We start from the raw sequence: 14991 nt of genomic DNA, 5'->3' as shown, positions 1-14991 counted from the left end.
CATCTCCATCACCAAAGCCAACCACCAGGGTCTGGTATCATCTGACTGCGTAGACTTAGTGCATTATAATAATTTATCATGTATGATGTGAAGCCTTTATTAAGACTAGTAGGTTGTGCTGGACAGTATGCAGAAGGAAATGGGTGCATTGTGACAATTCATAGCCACAGGGGCAAATGGTTAACACAAAATATATGGGAATAATAATATGGGAACACATGCCAATATACTGAATCTCTATTGTGGACTGTAATTCAGAGCATGTACTCTAGGCTCTAGGCAGCCTCTAACCCTAGGGTCCTCAAAGTTACTGTTTGATATTTTTTTGATAATTGTTGTTTTAAATATGTCTTAAAATAGACACAACGGCATCATGAACTAAACATTATTAGCAAAAATAAAACAGTCTATTTGTAAAAACACTTAAAATCATAGGAGCTAAATAACCAATGCAAAATAATAATTAACTCAGGTTTATTAGCATCATAAAAATGCATGTCTATACTTTAGGTTGCCCTCCAAGTTATTGTAGGCGCAGTTTAATATGCAACCAAATTTCATACATTTTTAAACAGTTTTTATACATGCCTGATAAACGTTGAAGATGTCTGGTGTAGAGAATTCATCATGCTCACATGCACCGGAGAGACTAGCATATTTAGGAACATAATGCAAACAGGTAAATACATTGAATCTCAACTTATGAATTAGACTGGCTTCAATTCATATTTAAATTGTGGATCCACACAAGAGTGTGTATATTACCTTCATGAGTGGGAGGATTTGTTTATCGCTTTCTTCTTAAAATGCCTACCAAGTTTTATGCATTCGACGCGTGGGTACCCTCACTTGGTCATGTAAGGCATTTAAAGTCAATTACTGTCAAAACAAACAAAAAAGAGCAAAGACAGGATAAGTAAAGGATTAGCTAAAGATATTAGACACATATTCTCAGTTTAGCAGATAGTCAAACACAAACATTGTTGATAATCAATGTATGCAGTGCAAAGAACAGCCATGTTGGATCAGCCGCATCCTCCGGATTGCATCTTCTGTGATCTTCATTTTGTTACAGGAGTACCGGTTACTGATTATTTAACAAATAAACATACACCGTAATTAAAGTGTGCGTTGTCTTTGTAGTTATTGCAAAATAAAGCTATTATTGCAATTTACTTTAGAATGCCCATCATGAGTCTCGATGGCACCAGCAACATTTCTTCAATGCCGAAACAGTCAACATAAAAGCAGCAGGCCAGGGCCACAGCATGATAATGTAAACCTCTCACTGAGATTACAAGAGGCAGCGTGCCCTTGTCACACCGACCAGCACAGATCTGGATAAGGATGGTACAGAATGACCTGCTGGGGAACATCAGGGCATCAAATGCTCAACCTTGGCCAATGGCTTAGTAACTTTTGGTTTCATTTGCACCCTACTGGTTTCAGCATTGGCATTTCAGTTTACCTCAGACTGGGAGAAATAAAACATTGAATCATAAAATGTGGCCACAAAAGCCTTATTTTTGTGATTATTGTGAACTAGCTTGCAAAACCAACTTTGGGTTCAAATTAAAATTCCAGAACAGTTAGCTGATGCTGAATTTCCATCCTGTCCCTCACCACCGTGTTAAAATCAGCTTTTAATTGTGACTGGCTCAAAAGAAACTGATTTTAATGTGAATTTGTGGCTCAGTAATTTGGGGTATATTTGTGACACCTAGTTATTTAATAGGCAGCAGACAGCTACTGTATGTTAAAGTAAAAAACATCAACAACCAGATGGCCCATTGTGGGAATTTTATATGCCAAACCAAATGCAAAAAAAGGCAAACACTGAGTACTTCTGCCACTAAAGCGTAATTTTGCAATAAATAGCAGTAAGTGTTTCATATAGTTAGGTTTTGAATACTGAGCAACAGGCAACTATGCTTGTAGCAGCTGACTTAGCCCAACAGGCAGTGACTCTGAATCAGCCTGTTCTTGTCCCTTAGGACCATAACATACAGATAAATTCTTTAGCGAATGTAAAATGTGTTGGCTGCATGCAGGACACAAACATGCATCAGCTGCATTTTGTTTTACAACAAATTACCACTTAGGCTAACAATAGGTAAAAAAACAAAAGATTGCACCACATGCAATATTATTTTATCCTCAAATACAATGTTACTGCACACAAATCTCCATCTCTTCAGAAAGACACTACACGAGTTTGTGCAAACTAAGCTTGGTTATATTGTGCTATATGTTGATATGTTATGCATAGGTTGTATGGCAATACAAAGCCACTGGCCAATTACAACAAATAGTGTTGCAGCACCCATACTGCAAAAACACACATAGCTTCTCTGGATAATCTTAAACAAGAAACACTGGTCGGGCCCTGCTCCCACAGGAGAGATGCATTATGGGAAGTGTGTTTACATTCTACATGTTAAATAGTAATACCATTGCTGCAACATATGCACCACATGAAAGGGCAATCATGTCTTGGCATTATTGCCAGAGTGGCAACCAAGACATACTATAATATTACTATTTTACAACATTGAGGAACAACATATAATCACCAGAATCTAGTATGCAATCGTTGCGTGTGTGAGGTATGGAAAATAAGGGTTGAAAGTTGCTTGAGCTAGCAGACAGTCAGTTGCTGGGGAAATGGAAAATAGGGTCAAAGATGAAACCAAACATAGTACTGATCTTAACGCAGTAACTTCTCTAATTAAGAGAGGTTATTTAAAAACATATGCAACATTTTACACTTCTATTTGTAACAGTAAGAATAGATGTTACCTAATGTTGGTGCTCGCAAGCCAGCAACTTCGTAGGGGCAACAACAAATAGTTTGGCGGGATAGAGTGGGTCGACACCTCCTTTGTTTTTAATGTCCAGCTTGGACATCCTACTACAAAACCTACAGCTTCGACTGCAGTGAAGTGAAATATAAAGCTACGTTTATTGATGAAGATAGTTGTAAAACCAAAAGGGATTGTTTTTATCCGGACATAACGTTATTTGGCTCGAGAGTATCGTTTGCAGCAACGTGTAGAAAACACGGCTATAAGTCTTGCACATTTCTCAAAGTCCATTTAGTAGATATCAATAGAGCATACGTTAATGAACACACACGTTGGAAATGACTTGTTTCAATAGGTAGATTTGTAGCTGGTGTTTGTCTACTGAACTTGTCATGACTGTTGCAAGTCAGACCGATGACGGCAGCGTTACAAAGCCCTGAAAAAAATGTCCCCTGAAATGTTGGTTAACTTGCCGTTCGCGTTTGCACAGGGTAAACAGCATTGCCACAAACCAGAGTATGCGTTGCTAACAGTTAGCTTGCTAGCCAAAACACGACCTTTCTTGGCACCGAACTGGCAAGCTCACAACAAGAATAGCTGGCTGGTTTGTTAATGTTAGCAAGCTAGCTGGTGTTAGCTAGCTAGCTAGCTTGGCCGAAACAAAACGGGTTCGGGCCTGTAATTTTGCCACGGTGTTTAGGCGCATATAATTGATGTGACATCGTGTTCTTATCCTTGCATGAACTCAAAGCGTTCTTCATTATCATAATGATTTGTGGAGGGGATTCGTGACAGAGGCTTTGCGATGAAAAAGACAACTGAAAGGGCTGAAAATGGGAAGTCAACACTTACCTAGCTTTACTTTCTACGCCATCTTGGATCCACTTGTCAGACCATCGCAAAGCATAGTGGGATGTACTGATCTGAAGGTTGAGAGGACTGGCGTGTGTGTGTGTGGCCTCTGGTGGCAGGGATATTCCTTTTCAAAATACTTTTGTCTAAAATGTTTTTGTTGTATTAATTTAAAAAACATATACTTTGTGTCATGGTTTATATTCACCTATTCCAATCCAATACATTTATGAAAAATATAGAATTTAAATATTAGGCCTACATTGTTGAATTCTTCATATTCATTATAGCTGGGGCCATAAAATACCACTTAATTTGTACCTGATGAACGGTTTATTTCTTTAAAAGGCCCGAATGTGTGTGAAATGTTGCACATAGGCTACCTATGGGGCCAAACATTGGTTTTGTTTCTGATTCAAAACATGCACAACAACTACACAGGATATTACTTATTGACTGCTGTTTTTATCCATCCAAAGATGATCAGGCTGACACTGTAGATATAGCTCCATGCAATTTAAAATAACTAAATATCCTAATAATATCTAACTTCATAGTAAGAGCAAAAGAAGAGAACATTAATCCTGGAACAAATGCTACAAGTACATCTTATTGTCAATGAAACAATGATAATTGATTAAGCATAATCATAGCCTGTAAGGCATGTGTATAGAAGTGTCCAAAACACTTAAGATGTAGGCTGCACGCTCAGTTAATAATTTCCAAAAAAATGTATAAAGCCAGAAAATAAATTGTAACAGAATTGGGAAAGAGTTGTCATACTACATATTTTTCTTGGTCAATATGTGCATTGTGTCTAGTTTAACGCTCATTAAGTGCCAAAACAAAGTTGTTATTATTTAGCGTTTTTTGGTTCTTACAAAGGTGTGCAATCACAGCTGTGAAAAGCAAATCATAAATCAAATTTGAGATTGTATGCATACAATGTCCATCGAGACAGTGGCTCTCATTTTGATGAGCATCTAGACTTAGACCAGTTATAGACACTGTAATAAAGGAAATTACACTGGGCGCTCCTTTATACCCAAGTTACTGGCATGGCTGAGCTACGATCCATTAAACCAAAATTACAAGGCAATAAACAAGTGTAGAATAGCTTAGCTGTGAACTTATTTATTGGTGCTCCACCTTTGTTTAAACTTGATGTTGATAGCAGGGGCATTTCTAAGTTGATGGAGAAAAAAGAAAGAGTACAACATCAGAATAAGGGGCAAAAGATTAATAGGTTGGATTATTTCACCAGTAAAGTATTTTGACTGTTGTCCAGTCATCAAATAGAGGACATTCGACTTAACTGAAAATGATTTTTTCAAAAAGACATGTTTACTTTGCCAAGTTTGACAATTACTTCACTTACATAACGGGACACTTCACATTGGTCAAATGCAGTGGTCGCATAGAAGTAGAAATCTTTTTTTCCCCCAATAAGAACCTACAAAAATCTTGACTGAACTTGACATCAATCTGGATTCACCATGCCAGGTGTCTTGAATAAAACTCTAAAAGGGAAAATTATGTACCCCTCTGGTCCAGGTCTCGTTTTATGACTTCACAGCATATAAACTAAGGGATAAACAACATATTGTCAAAAGTTTCACAATAATACTGCATTTGCGTTGTACTTTAACAAACCTTAATACAGCCGACACATGGGTGATGTCTTGCAGTGATGAGAACCTTGTCATATTATAATGTACACTAGTTTGGTTAAATACTGTATAAAACCTTCATACAACTGTTAACCAAATGTGAGGAGTTTATTGTTTACATTTTTAGAGTTTACAGCCATATTTATATCACACAGTAATACATTGTAATCTACTGCTTATAAAAGGCAAGTATATTTAGAGATCCAGTCACTGCCAGGGGATGTAAAGCGAGGTGCTCATGTATTTATTGTCAATGTTTTACTTGATAGTAAAAAAAATGAACAAAGTCGGGGTGCTGTGCATGTGCTACAGATGTTTATCCAATTATATGACATTGTAAAAGCGCTGCGATTACTGTCCCCCAATATACTTTATATTCAAAAAACATTCCCACAGAAGGAAAAGAAACAGAAACAAATATGAACCAAAACATAGAACAATGCACTACGTTGTTGTTTCACTGCAGGTTGTGGATCATCTCCTCCTTGGCAATAAGATGCGTGGTCTTGTTCACAAGGGACATGAGAGAGTTGAGTTTGTGCGACCAGTCGTTGAGCAGGTCGTTGGGGTCTTTGGGCCTCTGGAAGTTGATGATGCCTGCCAGCCGGTCCACCTTGGCATAGATGGTCTTGTTTACAACTAGGCTGGAGAGGAACTCTTCGGATTCCTGATGAAATATGAGAGCAGACGGACATCCTGTTAGTCTTTTGCAAAGAATGCAAACATTCTCAACCTGGACTCGTGTTTTTTTAATCTTTGAATTATCTGATCCATAACTGCACTACAACTATACAGGGTACTTCATTTTGAAATACTATGTCCCTCTATACACGTGTGTATAAATTCAATTGTGTCCCACTTTGAAGTTATTGTAAAGTTTTTTGTATATTTTTTTGCCTATTTTTATCTTTGGGTTGAATAAATTGTAGTTAGTGAAATTTCACACAAGGGAATAATAAATACTCTTTCAAAATGTTTCTTTGGTGAGAAAAAAATATATAGTTCATTTTTACCCAAAAGAAACCTACAAACTGCAAGTCCTTTTGAATGAAATGTCTCATTAGTCGAACTGTTGCTTACGTCAATAGAGAGGTCGAGGAGTCCAGCCATCCTTTTCATTGTGATTCTGGTGTAATATTTGGCCATTATTCTGATATTCTGTGGTAAAAAGGAGAATGACATTAATAAACATTTATGCAGCAGAATATCATATTATAGTTATATAATGATATTTTCTTTTAAAAAGGTCCCTTTAGGTCACATCAACACGCTAAATAATATATTAATGAATAAAAACATCCATTGCCAATCAAATACAGGTATGCTTTATTAGTGTACATAAAAGTCTACCAGTTAAGCTTTTATATGACACCCATTACCTTCCCCATTTGCTTGCATTGCACTTCAATGGCTCTCTATTCATTTTACCCCATATCATTTGATTCACAATCACTTAAATAATCAATCGAATTTTGAGTTTGAAAACCCCCAAACCCCATTATATGTAGGACATATAAAAAGAAAAAGAAAAAATTCATTTAATATCAATACCTTTAAACTTTGGAGGTTTTAATCAGACAGTTCTGACTGTCAGTGTTTAAATAAGAAGACATTCATATTCTCACTTTTCACCATAAATGCTCATCACTTACTCTCATCCTATCCCATTTATCCGAGCCAAACTCAAAGTGACAGTTTTATAACGTCTATTGCAGCTTTCATTGCCAATATTTGTCACGATAAGATGCTTCTATATGACCAATTTTAGTTTGAATGTTCCTGGCTTGACATCAAGGCAGTAAAGGAGCTCTTAGAAAATATATTGAATTAGATGTCTCCAAGCACCAACACATTATCATCAAAGGCCTACACTTGACTGGGGGACTTACATGCTCCACAACTCTGTTCTTCAGATCTTTCCACCGTTTCTCCCCCTCTTCTGAAGTAGAGAAGACGTCTGTGGCGGGGCTGTCAGATGAGCCCTCTCTCAGCTCCTTCCCATAATCCTCCACCAGGGCAGCCCAGCGCATCAGCTCCATCGTGGTGAACTGTTTCAGAAGGTCCCTGTGAATAGAGGAGGAAAATATTGAACATTCCCCCTGATTTTACCACCAGCTGTAGAGTGTATGCACATGATGGCCCTATATCAACTGTACTTAAACATCTAATAAGTTTTGTAAAACCCAAACACATTAACTGAACAGTTAGGCAACGGTTGTTGCTGTGTAGGACTGCACAATGATCGAAATGTATTGAAATCGCAATATGGACTAGTGCAATACCCACATTGCTGTAATATTAGGAGAAGGCTAAATGTGTGAAAATATCAATTTGAAAATAATATTGTGGTGCTGAAGTGAAGTCCAGGATTACAAACTATATTTTACAGACTAATTAAAATATCCTTGTTTGGTGCAGAACCTTTTAAATAAAACCCGGTTTTAATATATAATCTTCAACGATAATGTGAATAATGTTTCAGAAATTATAATTTACTGATATTTCAAATCATGTCACAATTGCAAAGACAGTCAAAGTGATTGAAATACGCGTTAAATGTAATATGTTCACATTATGTACGTTGTCATGTTGTACAGTTGATTGCTGATTCAGATAGCCTTCCCTTTTGAAAGATGTATGTTTGTCTTCCTCCTGGGATCCACCTCTACCCATTCATCGTAGCAAAAATGCTCTTGATTAAAAAAAGTGCCGAATTGCATGTACTCGATTTTGCCCAACATCACATTGGGTCTGTGGAATGGTGAATAATATATTATGTCTTACTTGTATTTAGGGATTTCTTCCAATTTCTTGTCCTCACTGATTCTGTGCACAAGGTCTGACTGCTCGTTGTCGTAAGGAGCAAGAATCACGTAGAGCACCACACTCTTTAGGGCCTGAAAAAAAATGCATTCATTACCGTTTTAACAGCATCCAAAGTGAGTCAACAGTTTTGAAACAGATATAATGTTTAATTGATATTACTGCAAACTATGTCAAGATCGTCATTGAAAATAGCTAAATGTATATGTTCAATACTTTGATATATGAAAGTGTGGCCTCAAAGGAAAGTCTGTGTACCTGTTGCCACTTGCTGCTGTCCGCCAAGATGCAGGGGGTGTCATAGATGGCCCGGTAATGTTTGCAGATAGACAGGTAGGAGCCCTCGTGCTGGTCAACTTGAATCATCAGGTCGTAATACTTCAGCTTGGACTCCTGAGTTGTTGATTAGAAAAAAATAGATATTCCAAAGTTCACAAACGCCAACCTTCTCAGCTCAGACCCATCAATCACAGCTGCTTCCAAAAGAGTGTTGTAAAACAAACACACAGGCCTGCCACCAAATGTTTTTCATCATAAGTGGCTGCCAACTCAACCAAACTACAGCAGTATTTTGCCACTCAATTCCTGGTCCCTTTCTCTTACCTCATTGCCCTCCTCTTGGAAGAATTTGGTGTTTATCTTCTTGCTGATGATCTGGGTGCGAATGTAATCCTTCACAGCGATGCAAAGCCTCATCTGTTCCAAGATAAACTCCACCTTCTCCTTTTTCTCCATAGAGCCATATGTCTCGACCTGAGTTGGGAAAAAAAAATGTTAAACTTCACATCCATTACCATGTGTGCATTTTCTCTCTATATATGGTGACAAAAGATATGCCCAACAATCAAATTATTTCAAAGCACTTAAACATAGACTTGTCCCCATTTGATCCCACAATGATGATACAGATTTTTCATCATTTTAAAGAAAATAAAAGCAATCAGTCTTTTACCTGCAGCTCCTGAAGAATGGCAGCTGCCTCTTTGACCTCTCCGTTCTTCTCCTTGATATTTGCCAAGGTCTTCGTCAGCCTGGCACGCTCAATCTCTACGTAGATCTGTGAGAACATATTTAGTGTATTAGTGAGGGTATAAGGGTTTATATCTCAGGTGAAATGGTCATCTAGTCATCACCACAAAGTAACCCATATATTTGTATCCACTCCTGAGAGAATAAACATTTTCCATTCAAATTAGACCATCAAATAGCGTAAACCCTTTTTAAATGTAATTGTTTCCTTACCCTGAAGATGGATTCCTAGTACACTAGATACACAAATCTTTCTTCTGTCATATTTGAACTATGACTTTCTAGCTTCGCCGTCTAGCACATGTGACATGTTGTACTTAATGTGACAATGGCTCACATCTACACATCTCTATTTTTGTCTAGTATACATTACAGACCTTGCCGGCAGTCACGGTGCGAAGTGTGTCGATAAGTCTCAGCTTGATGGGCTGATCGGTCACCGTATCCACGTACTTGTAACATTCTTGCACCATCTTGGCAACAGCCTGATAAGACAAAGAGGAATACAAAAATGAGTTGTCATTAAAGCATGAAAAACAATGGCTGCAAAGCATTAGGTAAATCATGTTTGTTGGAAATCCTGTGAAGTCAGTAACTTGTATAATTTCTGGTTATGGGTATTTTCCCAAAACATGTATTTGTCATTCAGGGAAAATTATTTAAAAAGCGGACTCCAATGCTTAAAAACAAGAGAATAATGCCGCATGTACAAGGTGTGAACGATATCTTGACGACAAACAGTATTGATTGTTTGGTAATTTGAATAGTCAGTAATGCTGCTGGAAAGAATACTTGATTGTGGCACAAGAACATTTATTTCTTAGACTAATAAGACTATGTTTGGACAACTTGTACAAATAAAAAGAGGCCTAAGGGAAAAATAAATATCTTACCCCCTTCAGCTGACTCCTCCTTTTTGTGAGCAACATGATGTTTTCATTCAGGGCATCCCAGTCCTTGGCTTCATGACACATCTGGACCACAGCCACAAGGATTCTAGAGGTGGACACCATGTCTGACGCCTGATCAGGAGTTGAAAGCAGATATATAAGAACAAGGACTTAAATACACACAAAACAAGACATACATTAGTTCCTTTTGTATATTTTCACATAAAAATGAGGCAGATTTTGTGAATCATTCTGCTTAATAATGAGCTGAGAAATAGCCGAAAGTCAATTCATGAATCAATCCCATCCACAGAGAAATTAAAGGAAATGTAACGTTGCTGTCAGGAACCACGTACCGTTCTGGTTTGCTTCTCCAGTGACAACAAACTCTCAATTGCCTCCTGGAGCTTGCCCTCCTGCAACACGTAATACAAACGTTAGCATCAGTTCATACTTGTTGTACTTGGGACGAATGTTATCCCATGCTTTGTATTCTAGACAAATAGAATAGGCATTTTTGCCTGACTAGCTAGTTAGCTTAAGATGATGCCTATGAGGTACGTTAGCATGCTATCAAGCACAATTACAAACTCTGTTACAAATAAATTGTTACTTGGACGTGTTAAAGTTCAAACATACATCAACGTGTTGTAATCAATGTTCGCTCAATAAATAGGTTATAATACGTGTCAGTGTGGTTCTAAAGAAAAACAGTCGATGCTAGCTTGAATGCTAACACACTGATGCACCATGACTCAGCCGGCGCTGTTCTCTTTCACACTTACTTTCGCCATTTTCTCGCATTCGGGGAGACGCTGATCTACAGTTGAGCTGTAGTCAACCTCCATCTTCATAATCTTTCCATCAGATCTTTCGGATCGGTCCTCGATAATCTTCGGGGTGTCCATTTTAAGATTATGTACGGTTCTTTTCTTTTCTTGCGTCCAAACTCTACCTAGTACTATTTTGCTTGTCAAGGGAACGAAAAGGTAGGCGACCAATCAGAGGAGAGAGTCAGTGGGCTGTCTGTGGCGCCTAAAGGACCCAGTGAGGACCCCCCAAAAGATATGTCAGGCAGGCGTAACAAGAGCCTAGACCGCGGTCAGACGAGGTTTATCCAAGGTTTAGTTGCAATGTCAGTCTATTTATACTGGCAAATGTTAAATAATGAAACACCTTTCGAGCTTTCAAGGAAATACCATTGTCGTTCCTTGAAGATGATAATGTAGGAGGAGAATTAACACAAAAGAGGATAGTGACGAAAACAACAGAAATACATGTTAAAGGTGTAACAACTGATCTGTACTCATTATTTGAATAATCAGGGTGAATTGAGGACTTTGTGAATGGGCACGGTCGTATTAATGACAACAGAGTGCAATGTCCACCGTCCACCAGAAGGTGTCCCTTCAATGTCTGCATTGTGCATTCCTGTCTTTACACAGTTCAATGCTTTGAAAGGCTCCAGTCCAGTGCTAATGTGGGTCAGTGAATTTCCTGCGTGTGGCAGAGAAAGCCCTTAAGACCTGAGTTCAAATCAGCTTGATCCCAGTGCAGACTCAGCATAGACCTTAAACTGAATGTGACATGAATCTACTGAAAATAATATACGATTGAAACAAGAACTGGGATTGCTAAGGCATACACATATTCACACTGCTCTTTGCACCTTTGTCTGACTAGAACATCAAGAATAGTTCAGCTGAAGGAAACTGAATGAAGCCTCAAATCATGGCAATTCTTATCAGTTATACTCATTGTCATCTATGACAATAAGAGGTTGTGCAGTGCAAGTGCCATATACAGTACAGTATAGGCTATACATAGATGAGGCCTTAATTTATTGATTTTGGCACAATTTAGTCAGCTCCAACACAACTCACACTTTCCATAATTAAAAACAGTGGGAGATTTGGCCTTGTTCAGAACTCACAGGATTGTTTGGTATTACTAACGCAGCAGCTCACATGACATCAGGCTCTAGTCTGTTTTCTAATCAACACAGACCTTACTGAACTAGTTAAGTAACTATTAGGTCATGGTTAGTTAAAGGATGCCTCTCACATGAAAGACAGTTCCTTTCGAATGGCGCATAAGCTTAACCCTTATGTTGTGTTCGGGTCTCCCGTGACCCGTTTCAAGTTAAAATTATATAATAACTACGCTCTAGTTTTTTTTAATGGAACAAGGCTTCATGATATCCTCCACAACAGCTATATAAACACACAAAAAATGATTTTGACCATTTTAGCCAAGTCCGAAGGTCTACAAAAAAAGTGTATAATTTGGTGTTCGGGTCTGGGAAGACCCAGCAGCATTGTTTTGGGTGACTCGGGGTCAAATTTGGCCCAATCAAGATTCATCTTTGACTTTAGACACCCCACCCACACCCCCTTCATCCACTGTAACAATAATGTAAAACTTTTTTTGGGGAGATTGTATTCTAATATTAGTCTATTATAGTCAGATAACGTAATGATCCACTGTCTTCACTATAGGAAATATAATGAGTGAATTGAATCACATGTTTTACTTAAATATGTGGTGTAATGTTTTTTGGGGCCATAAAAGAAAATTACAACAGGATTGTACGGTTATGAATGCATAATAAGTTAGTTATGATGTAGTTAAAACAATATTGGATGATAGTCATTATTTTTGAGTGTTTTGGACTGAGATAAATCATGGGTCAAAATTGACCCGCAAACACCATGAACGGTAACAGCTTTTGAACAAAACACAAGGGTTAAACACTGACTGCCAGAAAGGAAATACTCACTTCATTCATAATTTAATTCATAAAACCCATTTAAATGTCCTGCTGCTACACAATGTTAGACCATTATGGAGAACACAAATAAAAAAAACCTTATTATAAGACTAATGTCAGGTAAAGGGGACTAAACCAAACAGGGCCTTTAAACTGTTTCCTGGTAAAATACATAACGGTTGTATCTTTGTTAAAGACACAAAGAACAACGGCCTTTAATTTAATGGATAACTTTATCGTCTCATATTTTCTTTCAATAACTTTGTAACTTACATCTACATGTGAAGGCATGGTATGGAGTCTATGGAGTAAAATGTTGGTGACCCTATTTCAGGAAGCTGCTCACACATTAGTTTAGGGATTATGTGGAGAGTTAAAATTCAAATCTGCTTCAGAGAGTTTGCAACCCTGCATGAATATATTTCTGGGGGAAACGCTGAATGTGCGCTGACAGCGCAAAATATTGCTTGTCGGCATCTTAAATACAGAAATATGAGCGTGAATTTTGCTGAGTGTGGAGACCCAAATACATCAGAGGTGTCAGCAACCCCTCCCCTGATTAAAAGTGACTGTTTATTAATGTGTTTAGATAGTTTCTCTCTATTTGTCTAGACGAGCATGACTTAAATAAGTAAGTGTAACTAATTGTGTTCATAAGAGTGCTGTCATCACAGATACAGGCTTATCTCACTTGTCTTTCAGCTGTGCTTTAAGTATATTCAACCGAGCAGATCTTTTTAAATGCTTGGACAGGGAAGGACGTCCTTGTTTACTATAGTAATCTCAAACCATAGACATCACCAAAATGCTGAAAGGCATATTGCTCTACCATGACATGAGACTAGAAGGTGTTAGGGACATACTGTAAGAAATGCATACATCTCAACATATGTAATTAGATTTCTCACCTTAAGTCTCAAAGAGCTAAATAATAGCTTAACAGCAAAGGACATGTGCAGGTGCATCTGCAGGCTACTCCACTTTGCATGGTTTAATTGTTTGAAATGAAACATATGACTGATAAACCCACACCAAAACAACCATGCATTTTCACCCTGCTGTTTACATTGTCTCCCTATTGTCAAATGATCAATTATAAACCTAAAGACCTCACATCTAAAATGTAATTGCAGATGATTTGCATTCAATGACTGAATGAAGCCTTAAAGCTATAAATCAGCTGACAATACTGGGGACTTTGCTTTGCCTGCTTTTTCAGTGTTATTGCCTTCTGTCTAATCTGTAGCATGGGCTAAACCAGGTCTAAACACTACTTCGTTTCCATACATGTATGTGTGGGATGCTTCATTTCGTTGTATTATAACGGTGGGAGAATTAAGGTAGGCCTCCCGAGGCTATAGAAAGACATATAGGCTACGTCACATTCAGAATATTTAGACTGCTTCTGTCAAGAAAGCGTTCCTCTTGCTTTAATAGCGTCCTAACCAGAACTATGCAGGCCTAGCTACGTGTGTGTGAAACGAAATGAAAGAGGTGACGGTGGCGAGACAAATGAAGAGTGAATGTGCAGCAGTGAAGTGAACTGATGTTTCCTGAGCTGTGGTTCTATCGACCTGTTTCCCACAAGTAGCCAACGCGTCGCATTTCAGCAGGCCGAGAAGAGGAAGGGCTGGGGGTGCTGTTAACCGCTTAAATGTTCCGATGCATCTGCAAGCTGCTTTAACAAGAAGTAGGCCTATATCAAAACAGGAGAGCGTCTTTTACCTGGAACTTGTTTTGTTCTAACCTACTCTAAAAACAACAACCTTAAAATGTGACTTTGAAAAGGGGGGCGGTCTCATCGCGGTGAGTTAGCTTTAGTTTTTTATTTTCGACAGACATTTATTCCGGACCTCTCAGTTTCACAGACTGTCAGCAGTAGAGGACCCAGCTCACTTAAGAGACTCCTCTTTTAACCATACAGTCTATCTATGCTTTTAACCTATACACTCTGAGGGGCCTTCAACAAATTACCCACTGAATGACAAAAAACATATAATAACTCTGTATAACATGACTATTTCTTATTGACAATTATGCCTAATAAAGTACAATGTATTTTCATTTCGGGCCACACCTTTATTAATCACTGATTTATTAATTGATATTACAAAAATGTGCAATGGAAGATTATTTCAGTGATATTTAAATAG

General features: G+C 38.0%; 2 protein-coding genes across 3 annotated transcripts in view; both read right to left on the bottom strand.

Moving 5' to 3' along the window:
• helz (helicase with zinc finger) overlaps positions 1-3733 on the bottom strand; it is a 51723-nt gene extending 47990 nt beyond the window's left edge. Inside the window, exons 1-3 of one of the 2 annotated variants that reach the window (XM_034120756.1) lie at positions 3657-3733; positions 766-879; positions 589-649 (exon numbers count right to left, since the gene is read on the bottom strand). The gene's annotated coding sequence lies outside the window, so the exon portion shown is untranslated. Of the gene's footprint in view, positions 1-588; positions 650-765; positions 880-2573; positions 2594-3656 lie in introns of those variants that run through there. The other variant, XM_034120755.1, reaches the window with a different exon arrangement.
• Positions 3734-5415: 1682 nt separating this feature from the next.
• psmd12 (proteasome 26S subunit, non-ATPase 12) lies at positions 5416-11118 on the bottom strand. The gene is made up of 11 exons (XM_034120753.1): positions 10854-11118; positions 10425-10484; positions 10072-10200; positions 9556-9663; positions 9102-9206; positions 8753-8902; positions 8408-8542; positions 8111-8223; positions 7216-7390; positions 6407-6484; positions 5416-5993 (listed from the first exon to the last, which is right to left on the bottom strand). The coding sequence occupies exons 1-11, from the start codon at positions 10974-10976 to the stop codon at positions 5784-5786; spliced, it is 1386 nt and encodes a 461-aa protein (XP_033976644.1). The 5' UTR covers positions 10977-11118; the 3' UTR covers positions 5416-5783.
• Between the last annotated feature and the right edge of the window lie 3873 nt (positions 11119-14991).

This window comes from Trematomus bernacchii, unplaced genomic scaffold (assembly GCF_902827165.1).
Source record: "Trematomus bernacchii unplaced genomic scaffold, fTreBer1.1, whole genome shotgun sequence".
NCBI classification, from domain to species: Eukaryota; Metazoa; Chordata; class Actinopteri; order Perciformes; family Nototheniidae; genus Trematomus; species Trematomus bernacchii.
This window is presented reverse-complemented; position numbering and strand designations above follow the sequence as displayed.